Below are 12,411 nucleotides of genomic sequence, written 5' to 3'. Positions count from 1 at the left end.
CCTTGTAAAATATTCTTTATCGTTCATTGAAAAATTGCACAGGCCGATGATACATCAAATGGCAGTGTTGTACATCGGTACAAAACCCTTTTGGGTATGAACTGCAGCATACCTACAGGACTCATTATTTAATTACAATTGCAAGTACGCATGGCTCATGTCCAGCTTCATGAAGGACATTCTGTCTGCCAGCTTTTCATATAAATCCTCTATGCCAGGGACTGGGTATTTAGCCAGCAGTTTACTGTATGTTTAAAATCCACACAAAGGCAAATCAACTTGTCAAGCTTCATAAATCGGTACGACCAACGCTGCCCATTTTGCAAACTGGTTTGATGATTCCTTTGCTTGCCAGCCTTCTGATTTCTGCCTTTACTTTTGCCCACAAGGCAAATGGCACTAGGCAGGCCTTGCAGAATCATGGAATTGCTTCCTGGTCAACAGGCAAGGTAGCCTTGGCTCCTTTGATACTCCCTAGACGTTCCTGAAGAAACTCCCAGTACTTAGCTAGTCAGGCAGCCTTTTCTAATTGAAAAATGTTGAGCCAATCTAGGTGAATCTTTCTCAACTAATTTACCTCATTTACCTTCATTACAATCAGTGGTAACTAAACCAGCTGCTTCGCATAAGAGACTGTAACCAAAGCTGTACCCTTAATTTGTGAAGGGTCCTCAGTATAGATTCTTAGTCGAGCCAAGGTCTTCTGCAAACCCAAGGGTTGGAATCCAGAATGAACATTGTTAAAGATTGGTTCTACGATCACTGAAACTGGTATTAACCTCCATTAGAACCAGATGACTATTTAACCAGAGGTTTGTTTTGACTGATTCTAATTTGGATGTTGCTATGCAATTTAACTGTTGCAAACCAGATGTAGGTGGACTTTTCAAGGTGTGTACTCTCCTGAATACCAGCCCAGGAGATATCTTACTCAATTTAGGTCAAGTTGGGCTCTTTTGCTGTCTCAGGTTCACATATCAGCAGCAACTAAAAAAGCATGCCTGGATCCTTAAGAAATATTGAAACATTTGGCTGAGGCTTGGCTTTGTTTCAGGGTTTTGTTGTGGGCTGACCTAGAGTCCCTCTGTTTAGAATATGTACTGAGTGAAACTATGCAATTGCCTTCACTCAAGTGGTGTTCCACAGCTCAGCCCGCCTGGCGAGGGTATCCACTTCTATTGGATTACACCGCAACTCATATGCTCAATTTGCGGCATTTTCCAATGACAAAGCCAGTCCAGTTGGACTTCAGCTAGTGGGTACTTTTGCATGGTTATATAATTACTGTCATATAGCAAATTGTCTCTTAGCATCTCATTAAGAGTTAAATCAAAGTCACCTATCTCTGCTAGTCATGTTAACATAGTCAAAAATCCCAATATGGATTCCCCTGGTTCTCGAATTGTTGAATTAAATCAATAGCATGTCCAAATTAGAGGCAGTTTGGGGTCATAATAATCCTTAACTAAATGATCAACTCTTGAAAAGTTTTAGTATCTGGTCACTCAGAGAGAGTTAGGTTCTTCTTTACCCAAAGAGCTGCGGGTCCACAAACAGTCAGGAGAATTACTCATTATTTTTAATCTGTCCCAATGTAATTTGCCCAGAAAAATTTCCACATACTTGGCCCAGTAGTTGATGGCAGGATTGAATGAGTCAAACTTCACAAATAAAGGCATGACGCCAGAAATGCTTACCCGAACTCAGAGATGATTGCTGTGAGCGAATTTCTTCAGGAGTGTGCTTTAATCTTGTTGCCACTGACATGACTCCATAGAGGCCAGTATCCTCTCACCAAGTCATCCTTTATTTACACACGGAGAGCACTTGACACTGATCCAGTTCCCTCCAAGTCAGCTCTCAGAGTGAACGGAGCCTCTGAGAGCTGGTTTGGAGGGAACTGGATCAGTTAAATGGATCAGTTAAATCTATCAGCCAGGGCTCCCTGAGTGGGGCTGTTAATCAGGTCCAATCAGAAAACTCATTCTAGACTTGGCTGACCTCATTACAATCACTACACATGACATGAACACATCCATTTGAAGTATAATGCTGTATCATTAAAAACATTTGAAAAGTTGAAATGCAAAATTATTAGCCTTTGACTCCCACAGGAGAATGGTGTTAGTTTTTAGTTCTTTGCATTGCCAGTCTCAAAAATTGTATCCATACTTTTTTTTCCCAAGACTGACAACTGGCTAATAAAAGTTGCAAGCTGCAAATGAGCTCTCAAGGTACCATACTCAGCTACAGACCCCATGATGAAGTAAAATGAGTTTTTTTGAATTCTTTAATTTTTTTGTTACTGTCTTATTAATGACCTCTATCTTTGCTCTTCCCCACAAATGAAAACATTGTATCTGAATCTAATTTATAAAATCCTCACTCCTCACCCCGGTCTATTCTGAAGGAAGCAGACACAGCCTGTTAATCTTTTCTTGACATCATCCTTGTAAACATATTCTGCACTCTCTCCAGTTCCTTTATATCTTTTTTTAATAATATGGAAATCAAAAATGTATTTGATACACCAGGTGCGGCCTAACCTTGGTTAGGCTCATGTTTAATGTAAGTCTTTGCTTTTGAATTCTATCCCTCTAAAAATAAATCTTAGCACATGGTTTGATTAAATAAAAACATGAAAATACAATGTTTCAAAGTGTCATGATTTGTGTACTTATACTCTCTTTACTCAATGATGGAGTGAAAAAAACTGTTGCAAAATGCTGTTGTTTGTATAGCATTATTTGATATGATACACAATATATGAAGATTAAGTCTTTAGAAATGTTCCTCTTACAAATGTAACAACTGAGGTTACAAGATCTGTCCAAGTACAAACTGATCCAGAGCCTAAAAGATCAGGCTACATTTCCATAAATGATTTACTGAGTTAAGCATTTTAATACTGCACTGCATGGTTCCTCAGAATGCCTGAAGCTTCAGATTTGTTTAAATCAAAAGTTAGCTTTATTTACATGGTAATTCTCTGGGTTCATCACCTCCATAATATTATCCCATTTCCAATGCTGTTCTATAACCAAATAGTACTGGAGTCTTATTCAAAGGAAAATTATCTGCAATTTTCTTTCTATTTGTTGGTTTCATAGCCCTGACAAAAATGAGCAATACTAGGGAATGTTCACTATTCTCAGTCTATTTCACAACACAGGCAGCTAGCTTTTTGTTCATACCTCTAATGACTGTACATCAGCAGGCCAATAATTTCTTCAGTACAAGAAATCATGATGACCTTTTTTCAAAGAGTCTGCTTTTATGAGCCAAAGTTAATTCCTTAAGCTTTGTCACATGGTTAAACAAGGCAAGTTGCCTGTCCTGTATCAAAACAGCATTAGACAATTATGTTTTTGAGGCAAAGCCTACAATCTACAAACCATGGTGAAACTCAGTTGCTTTCCCAGGTTCATGGAGTTAGAAATGCAGAATATTTTGAGTCAGTTATGTTTAATTACATTAAGTAGGTTCCTCAGTTTAGAGTTTTAGCTTATAACACTAACATTGGATTGATATACCACGTTTAATGTAATGATATATCTAAGGTGCTTCACAGCAGCATTATGAAACAAAATGTATGATACCAAATCATAAAAGGTAGTGCAGGGCCAGAGAACCAAAGAACTGGTGGAGGAGTTAGGTTTCAAAAAGAGTGACTTAAATTCAGAAAACAAGGCACAGGACTGTAAAGAGTGAACCCATCAGCATAGAACTGATGCAACCAAAACATAGTTTCTACCAGGAGTGGAGCGATTAAACTGGAGAAGGTGAAACGGCCATAATTAGATACGTATAAATACCTTGGATCGTTATGGGAGGGGAGGAAGTTACAGGGAAACGGAGAATTGGAACCATGGATAAATATTAAAACATGGGTGAGAATTTTGAAATTATGAGGGATCTCTTTGGGTGACTGTGCAGAGTCTGCATATTCTCTCCTTATCTGCATGGGTTTCCTTCAGTGCTCCGGTTTCCTCCCACAGTCCAAATGAGGTGTTGATTATGTGGATTAGCCATGGTAAATGCAGAGTTAAAAGGAATAGATTCGGGTGGGTAGGCCTGGGTGGGATGCTCTTCAAAGGGTCTCAATGGGCCAGATGACCTGCTTCCACACTGTAGGGATTCTGTGATGTTGCTTGACCAAGAGCAGGTCCCATCAATAGTTGATCCTATTGATGGGACCTGGTAGTGTTAGGAAACAGAGCTTTGGAGGATTTTACATAGGCAGGCTAGAACGTAGCACATAAACCAGGAGCATAAAACCATTCAGTATGGCCAATCACCTCAGGATTTCAGCAGCAATAATAATGATTCTACTATCCTATGTACAAATAAACATCATAGGCTGAGAAATGTAGGGGCTGGGGGGGTTAAGCAATGTTAAAAAGATAGAAATAGGCAGTCTTAGTGAAAGTCTGAAAATGGTTGAAAATTCATGAGGTCAAAATGACACAGTGTGGTTTAGTTTCCAGACATTTGCCAGGGAGAGGGATGGAGCTGATAACTAGAAAAGAGAATTTGAAATGTACGTTGAAAACAACGATTTTAGCTCTCTCAATATTTCAAATGGAGAAAATTTCAATGGAGAAACAGATTCTTGGGTGACACTAAAAGTAATCAATTGGAAACAAGAGGAGCAATAATTGGAAGTGATGCTTTTGATATGGTAGCTATCTAGAAATGAAACCAGGTGAGAGCAAGCTCACCCAGCTGGATAGGATAGTTAATCATGTCTAAAGCTACATATTGGTCAAGAATTAATGTCACAGTCCCATCACGTGATCCTTAACTTTGCTTACCATTTCCTTCCTCCGCCCAGCCCTTTCTTCAACCAGTTGAATATTTGCAACCTATACTTGATGCCAAGCTGAACTTCCAATAACATGTCATCATGAAGATTGCTTGCATAACATCACGCAACTCCATTCTACCTCAGCTCATCTGCTGTTGAAATCCTCATTTCATGTCATTTTAACTTCTAGGCTTGACTGCCCCAATTGACTTCTGGTTGGCATTCCACGTTCTACCCTCCATAAACTTCAGAGAGTCATAGAGATATACAGCATAGAAACAGACCCTTCGGTCCAACACGTCCATGCCGACCAGGTATCCCAACCCAATCTAGTCCCACCTGCCAGCACCCAGCCCATATCCCTCCAAACCTTTCCTATTCGTATACCCATCCAAATGTCTCTTAAATGCTGCAATTGTACCAGCCTCCACCACTTCCTCTGGCAGCTCATTCCATACCAGTACCACCTTCTGTGTGAAAAAGTTGCCCCTTAGGTCTCATTTATATCTTTTCCCTCTCACCCTCAACCCTGGCACCAAGTTCTGTTCATTTATCAGCCCTGTGCAAGTTAACCTGTGTTGACTTTCAGCTAAACAATACTTCTATTTTAAAATGTGTATCCATGTTTTCCAATTTCTCCATGGCCTCATCTTCCCAATCTTTGAAATCTCCTCAAACAAACCTCAAAGATATCTTTGCTCTGCTAGTTCTTGTCTTTATAGCATTGCCAATTTTATTTGTTCCACCAACAGTGTTGATGTCTTCATCTGTCAAAGCTCTCTCTACACCTCTCCACCTGTGTTATACTCTCCTTCTGCACAGTTTGTTTCCTAAAGCTTTTGTGAAGTCCCTTGGCATATTTTATTGTATTGAAGGTGTTTAGAAATGCATGTTATTGCAGAAAGCCCAATTTCTGCATATTGGCCATTTGCTGAAACTATTAAAATAAATTTAGAAAATAAGTTCATTGTTTAGGAAGTTACTTTTTTTTCACTTTGGGACTCAATTTGAATCCGGTCCCAAGAAACTGAATGAAAGTTGGCTCTCTGTGCTGATGGCATTCATCCTAAATAAATCTAGGCAATTCCTGTCCAGTGCTTTGGAGGAAAAGGCCCATGACACAGAAATAGCTCATAATCTAATAAAAAGAAACAGCATATTTAAAATGATCAAACAGTCTCATGGTTGACTTTATTCCCCAGAACCACTATCTTCCATTATGTTGATATCAGAATACTGTTGGTGTGTAAGGGGAATTGTCAGATAATCTTAAATATAAATGGTGGGCTCGTAGATCTGAATGAATTAAATATGACATAATCCTGACAGTGACCCTGATATAAGTTTAAGGTTTCTAACCCTTCTCAATTGTCCTGAATTAAGGCCTTATGAATTGATCTCCTTGAAATTGCCGGCTGAAAAATTGTAGGGCACTAAAAAAAAGGGTTTCTCTCAATATTTTGTGAAAGCATTTCTTTGAGAAGATGGAAACACCTAAAATTAGGAAAGAAAAGATTGGTTGACTTGGCTAAGTGTTTGGAAGTCGTGTGATGAAACTTCAGGACTATGTTGAAATATACCGATATACTGTGAGTCTATTTGGGTCAATATTATAGAGATGCCTTCATTTATGAACTTTTATGATCCCAGGGAGGGTTAGACATAAAAATATTTTTCATTACATAACCATAAATCTTTAATCAATACAATTTATGATCTATATATTTCATATAGCTTATATTCATTTCACTTACCATTGGGAACAAAACATATTCCTGGAGGAAATCCTGGGATTCATACTGTCCATAATCTCCAAAATCAGCTACGAGAAAAGATAAAAAATGGGCAATAATTATTCTTATTGCTGCTATTAGGTTGTCCCTTTTGTTAAAAAAAAATTCATAATTCATTCTGGCTTGGACACTAAGATTTTCCTAATTATATAACATTTGAGAGCATAAACCATTTTGCAACTGACAATGAAAAGATTTCAAATCATAAGTTGGTCGGATGCAAGTAATGACTCCCCTACTGCTAATTTAAGTTTTAATAGTTCTTCTACTTGTTCACTTGGTAAGGCTAATACGCACCTGAACCCAACAGGTCTGAAAGCTTCTAGGTAACTCTCCTTTTCTTTACTGATTTATTCAATCTTCATTGGGTTGGCAGTTAAACTGCTATAATTAGACGAACTGGCAAATTTAAAACATCAGTCAGAATCACAATCAGTAATGCTCTAAAATACATGTGTACAGATGTCTTACATGTTTAGAAATGGCATGTAAGATACTCAAGTACATTTCTAGGATTTCTGGCACTACAAGCATCATTTTGCTCATAACATAGTGTCCATGGTCAGCATTGCGCTATTGGTGTGAGCTACATCTGATACTATTCCAGTCAGATGATTATGATGTGTAAATCTAGCAGAAATATGCAAACTAGGCAGACCCTGGTGCCAATCATTATTAAAAGTTGATTTTGGTGCCAGTATGTATAATTTGAAGTTAGCTTCTGGCTAACATATTTTAACTACACACAGCTAAACAACCATTTAGAATCAGGAAATGGTTCCAACACTATTTGAAAGGGATTATTAACTACCTTCAAGTCAGTTGCTAATTCATTTTTACTGGCTCATAGTGAAATTGTACATGCTTGTGATGGTTTTCACAGTTCTTTTACATGTTTGGAAGTTTGAAGAGACTGAGATGGGACCTATTGTGGGCCCTGATATCAAGGATTTTGTCTATTTGCATTCAGACCTACGCGCCGTAGTATGCGTTAGCCTTGGACTATAGCATAACAGTAGAGTTGACAGTGGCATCACAGAGCAGAAAAACTGCTGTAAGAAGGCAAAGGAAGAGATGGAGGTGGTGGAAATTGGGCTCTCAGCAGGCCATCAATACAGGTGGTTCAGTGAGCAATTCTTCTACCTCAACTCCAGCCTCAAACAGGCTATTAAATTACTCTACTTCACTAAAAACGTCTTTATGGAAACTTGATATCTGCCACAACCACAACTACAGCCTCGCAGCAGGACAAAACTGGCTTTGCCAGTGGCTGTGAAAGTAACTGTGATCATGAACCTTGATGAATATGGCTCCAATCAGGCTTCAACCAATGACATAAGCAACATCTCCCAGTCTGCAGTCCACTGCTTCATACAGAAAGTAGCTGAAGCTCTATATTCCAAGAGAGAGTTAAAATTGTTTCATTTTCTCTTATTGGAATATAGTATGGGTCTAAGCATGAGGCTTTCCCAGGATTGCAGGCTTCCCCAGGCTGCAGAAGGCCATTCATTGTATATACATTATATTGTGGGCACCACAAGACAGCTCTGAGATGTACCACAACCAATAGGAGTCCAACTTCCCATGTTTCAGTTGGTGACTTACCAGGAGCAGCATATCATGCAGGTTAAAGCTCAATTATCCTGAAAATATTCACGATGCTTTCGATCTGCTCTATTTTACTGTGCTAATGGCTTTTGCCAACTCAAACATGCACATGCTACTGGGCTTCACTTTGACAACTTCGTTCATGACTCCGGTGCATACTTAAAAAGAAGCGAGCATAGAATAAAAGCTCCACTGCCGTGCGAAATGTAATAGTGTAGAATTACAGTGTTTAAATCATGTTTATTCTGCTTGGATTATTTGAGATGGTGTAGTTCAGCCACAAAGCCACCACAAAATAAATATTTCAAGCAAAGTTCATAAATCAAACCATGACATTTCTTTGCAAAATGTCAATTAATCACCCACATATATTTCCTTAATGCCACACATGCAAGTGCCTTTACCTGTCCTAGTGTTGCTATGCAGTGTGGAGCAGACTGAAGATGGCTTTAAAGAATGGCTTTGAGCTGCTGTGAGCCTAGAAAGTTTCAGCTTATACCTTCCTGGCAGCAGTGACAGGCTACTGCAGGGAACTGCTGCAGTTGCAGTAAAGGGTAGATAAACAGCAGTATCCGAAGAGAAGACAGTAGGTTTGAGCACCATCAAGCCTGGGGTGCAGCCTCAGCAATCCCAACAACTTGGAGGGAAGATTGCTGGATTGCTGTTATACTCTGCAAGCCCCATGTACAGTGGTATCTGCAGGTACAATAACAGCAGAATGTGCAGGTTAGGCGGACTGGCCATGCTAAATTGGTCATAGTGTCCAGGGATGTGTAAGCTAGGTAGATTAGCCATGTGGAATGCAGGGTTACAGGGATAGAGTATGGGGTGGGTCTGGGTGGGATGCACTTTGGAGGGGCGGTGTGGACTCAATGGGTCAATTGGCCTGCTTCCATACTGAAGGGATTCTATGATTCTAAAGCTTCCAAAGAGCAGTCTGAGTTTGTGCAGCAGAAGACTAACCTTGCATGATGTCAATCCATTGCTCCACTCTGCAATGATATGAAAAAGAGTTTGGCAGTGCTACACTGGAAGCTGAATCAGAGATCATCAGACACTGCACCACGAATGGTCTGCAGGTACACTAATGCAATTGGCCACCACTACCACACTAAAAAGAATATTGCCATGCCATCCTGTACCCTGTTTGCCTACATGCAACTCACACCAATATGTCATCACATCAAGATCTGGCTCAAAGACAGCCTTTAAAGTACATGCAACATCAATATCTGAGCTGGTGGCTGAGAGTGAGTGCATAGATGATGTGGCTTCTTCATCTTCACTGTCTTCAATTCTTCCATCGTGACTTGGCTGGACTGAAGGTCTTCGACATCTTCATGAAAAAGCTTCAAATTAGGGTAATGATGAGTTTATGTGGAGGGAAACAAGAAGTGCAGACTTTCACCATCTGCAACTTGTAAGTCAGAAGAGGAGTACCGAGTAGGAAAACACTGTCATCTTTTGTGATTATGGTCGAACCAGAGGCATTGGCTTAATCATATTTACTTCCATGATGTCCCTTCCTGCTTCTGCACGTGCCACATTGTTTTATAAGAAAGGAATGAATGTTGTGCAATATGTGTGAATAATGCGGTTGTTATGATTGATCAGCTGGCTATGTACAAGTTGTGGGATGTGTGTGTAAGGCTTGTAGCAGTGCTAAGTGTACGATGGGGAGATGAAGCTGTTAATAATTTTAGAGTCATGATTGATAAGAGACTGTTGATGGGTTAATGATTGGGTGCGAAACACTGTGTAGTGTGAGGGAGTCATAGGTTGTGAACAATGTTGAGAGCCATTGCTGCCCAAAGTGACATGCTAACTAAAATCCAAACATGGAAATTGCATTTTTGCCTGACAATGTGTAAATAATGTGACATTGATGATGGAATCCAATATTGACTTCAATGCACCAGTGCAACTGTTGGACATATGAGGAACAGTGTCCAAATTCTGAGACCTCAAACCCAGAACCAAGTTCATGGTTGACAGAGCAGCCTCCTGTATATATCAGAAACCTGGACCATGTACAGCAGACACATTAAATCTCTGGAGAGGTATCACCAGCAGTGCCTTTGTTAAATCCTACAAATCCACTGACAGGATAGGTGTACCAAGATGAGCATCCTCTCCCAGGCCAAAATATTCAGTAAAGAAGCACTAGTCGCCCATGACCAACTGTGATGGTCGGGCCACACTGTTTGCACGCCCAACATAAGACTCCCTAAACAAATGCTCCACTCCAAACTCCACAATGGCAAGCAATCATGAGAAGGACAGAGGAAACATTACAAGGACACCCTGACAGCATCCCTGTGCAAATGCAACATTCCCACTTATACATTGAGAATCACTTGCCCTAGAGTGCATGAATTGGAGAAGCATCCATAAAGCTGCCAACTACTTCGAACGGCATCGAGTGGAGGTCAAACAGAAGCAGCGGAAAGATTGTGCTGAATCCAGAGTATCCCACTCACCCGCCTCCTCAATCAGTACCTGCGGTAGAATCTGTGTCTCTAGGATTGGACTAATCAGCGATCGCAGAACTGCCATCCCTGCAGTGGAAGTACGTCATTCTTAACTCTGAGGGGCTGCCAAAGGATTCGAATGTGTAAAAGTGACAAAGTCATCAAGCATGTCATCTTCACAGCCATATATACATGATACATGTGCTTTTGTATATTTGTTCATTCAGCAAGATGATTACTATGTGGACGTGCTTTCTTTGGTTACTGCTTATTGGCCACCTGCTAAAATAGTATGCAACATCATTGAAAATTCATCATGCAAACACCCGCAACTTTGTTGAGAAAGGGGAGCAGTTATCATAGTCAGCTCAACTAATTTGAATAACTGTACCAAGGCAGCAGAGGAAAGCATGTCCAAACAATAAAGAGCAATACCAACAAGACAGAGCAAAGGACTCAGACCATCCAGTTGCATTTGCATAGCAGAATAAGGGCAAATGTAAAATCAACAATCTTAGTGCTTACTCTGATAAGTCAATGTGCTGCTCAAAATTATTGGACACAAATTTAGAAGCTTTATTAAGATATACTGTGCCTAATCAATTAATGTGGAATTCTAATCTTTGGTGAAAGAGAATGGCTGCGAAGATTTGCACTGCATGGTGCTCGATGTTTGTTAAGTAACTATACACTTGTAATAGATTTATTCATGGTATGGATAAGACATTTCCCATTGAAATTGGTGCTTTCTAATAATATTAGCATGTCTGACTAAAATGCTGTCACAATTACACTCCAGCAGCAAGTCCATCAACTTTGTAGGGAACACTGGTAACTTTAAGTGTTTAAACATACTGAATCTAAAACTGGTTTATTACTGCTTACATTTTACCACATCTTCAAATATATTCTGCAAAATAGCCTCATATAAACCATCTTAACAAATACAGCTCTTGTTCCACAACCAATAAACCAGATTCTGAAATTTCCTAAGACTCAACACAGCTGCAGTGCACATTCCAGAGTCTCTTCACACCTACACACCAGTTTCACACTTTGTAGGTGCCAGGAATTCAATTCATTACAATTGGATTTCATCCCTCAAAAAGGCACTTGTAAATTCAAGGGATTGTAAACACTGTTTGGCTTATTCACCACATGTTCCACCTCATAAGCTTGGAAAAAGCAATGGCTATGGTCTAATATAATTTATATCAGATATCAATCTACAAGAGTAATTTTGCATGATTTCCTTGTCAGTACAAATCCCTGCCACATGCAAGAACAGATTTGAATAAGGCTAAAACTGTAATTCTGATTATCCAATACACTTTTACTGGTTGCAAGATTCTGTGGCAAAATAAACTTTCCAAAAATGATCTATTATCTGCCGTCGCCAATTTCATTGGAAAATCTGGGCAAAAATGTTTGTGTCCAGTCAATGTATTCCTTTAACCACAAAATCTCTTCCTTGAAATTTAGTACAGCTAAAGTCTAAATATTGATTTATGGCACAGAATAAGGAAACCCTGAAAAAACATACTTTGTACACAAGTTGGAGGTTTCTTTCAGAATTTTTAAAATTGGATATGTGATATGAGCATTGCTGCTTTGCACAGCATTTTTGGTCTCCCTCTAATTGCCACCAATGAATGTATTGGTGAGTTGCATTCTGAAATCACTGCAGTCTTTGGGTGATAGAGACATGCACACAGTTGTTAGGAAGGGATTT

The 12,411-nt window shown here is 39.5% G+C and overlaps 1 protein-coding gene across 7 annotated transcripts in view; it reads right to left on the bottom strand.

The window, feature by feature from the left end:
* The window catches only part of LOC122552829 (tyrosine-protein phosphatase non-receptor type 14-like), a 272,039-nt gene that overhangs the window by 86,987 nt on the left and 172,641 nt on the right, over window positions 1-12,411 (bottom strand). For all 7 annotated transcript variants that reach the window (XM_087991330.1, XM_043695821.2, XM_043695830.2 and 4 more), the window contains one exon: window positions 6,562-6,629. In XM_087991330.1, the coding sequence (XP_087847456.1) occupies window positions 6,562-6,629 (68 nt within the window). The remainder of the gene's footprint in view (window positions 1-6,561; window positions 6,630-12,411) is intronic.

The sequence above is a fragment of the Chiloscyllium plagiosum genome, unplaced genomic scaffold (assembly GCF_037043375.1).
Source record: "Chiloscyllium plagiosum isolate Xiang-an unplaced genomic scaffold, Cpla_swu_hap1 HiC_scaffold_10, whole genome shotgun sequence".
Classification (NCBI taxonomy): Eukaryota; Metazoa; Chordata; class Chondrichthyes; order Orectolobiformes; family Hemiscylliidae; genus Chiloscyllium; species Chiloscyllium plagiosum.
The sequence above is the reverse complement of the archived record's forward strand: the minus strand, read 5'-3'. Positions and strand labels throughout refer to the sequence as shown.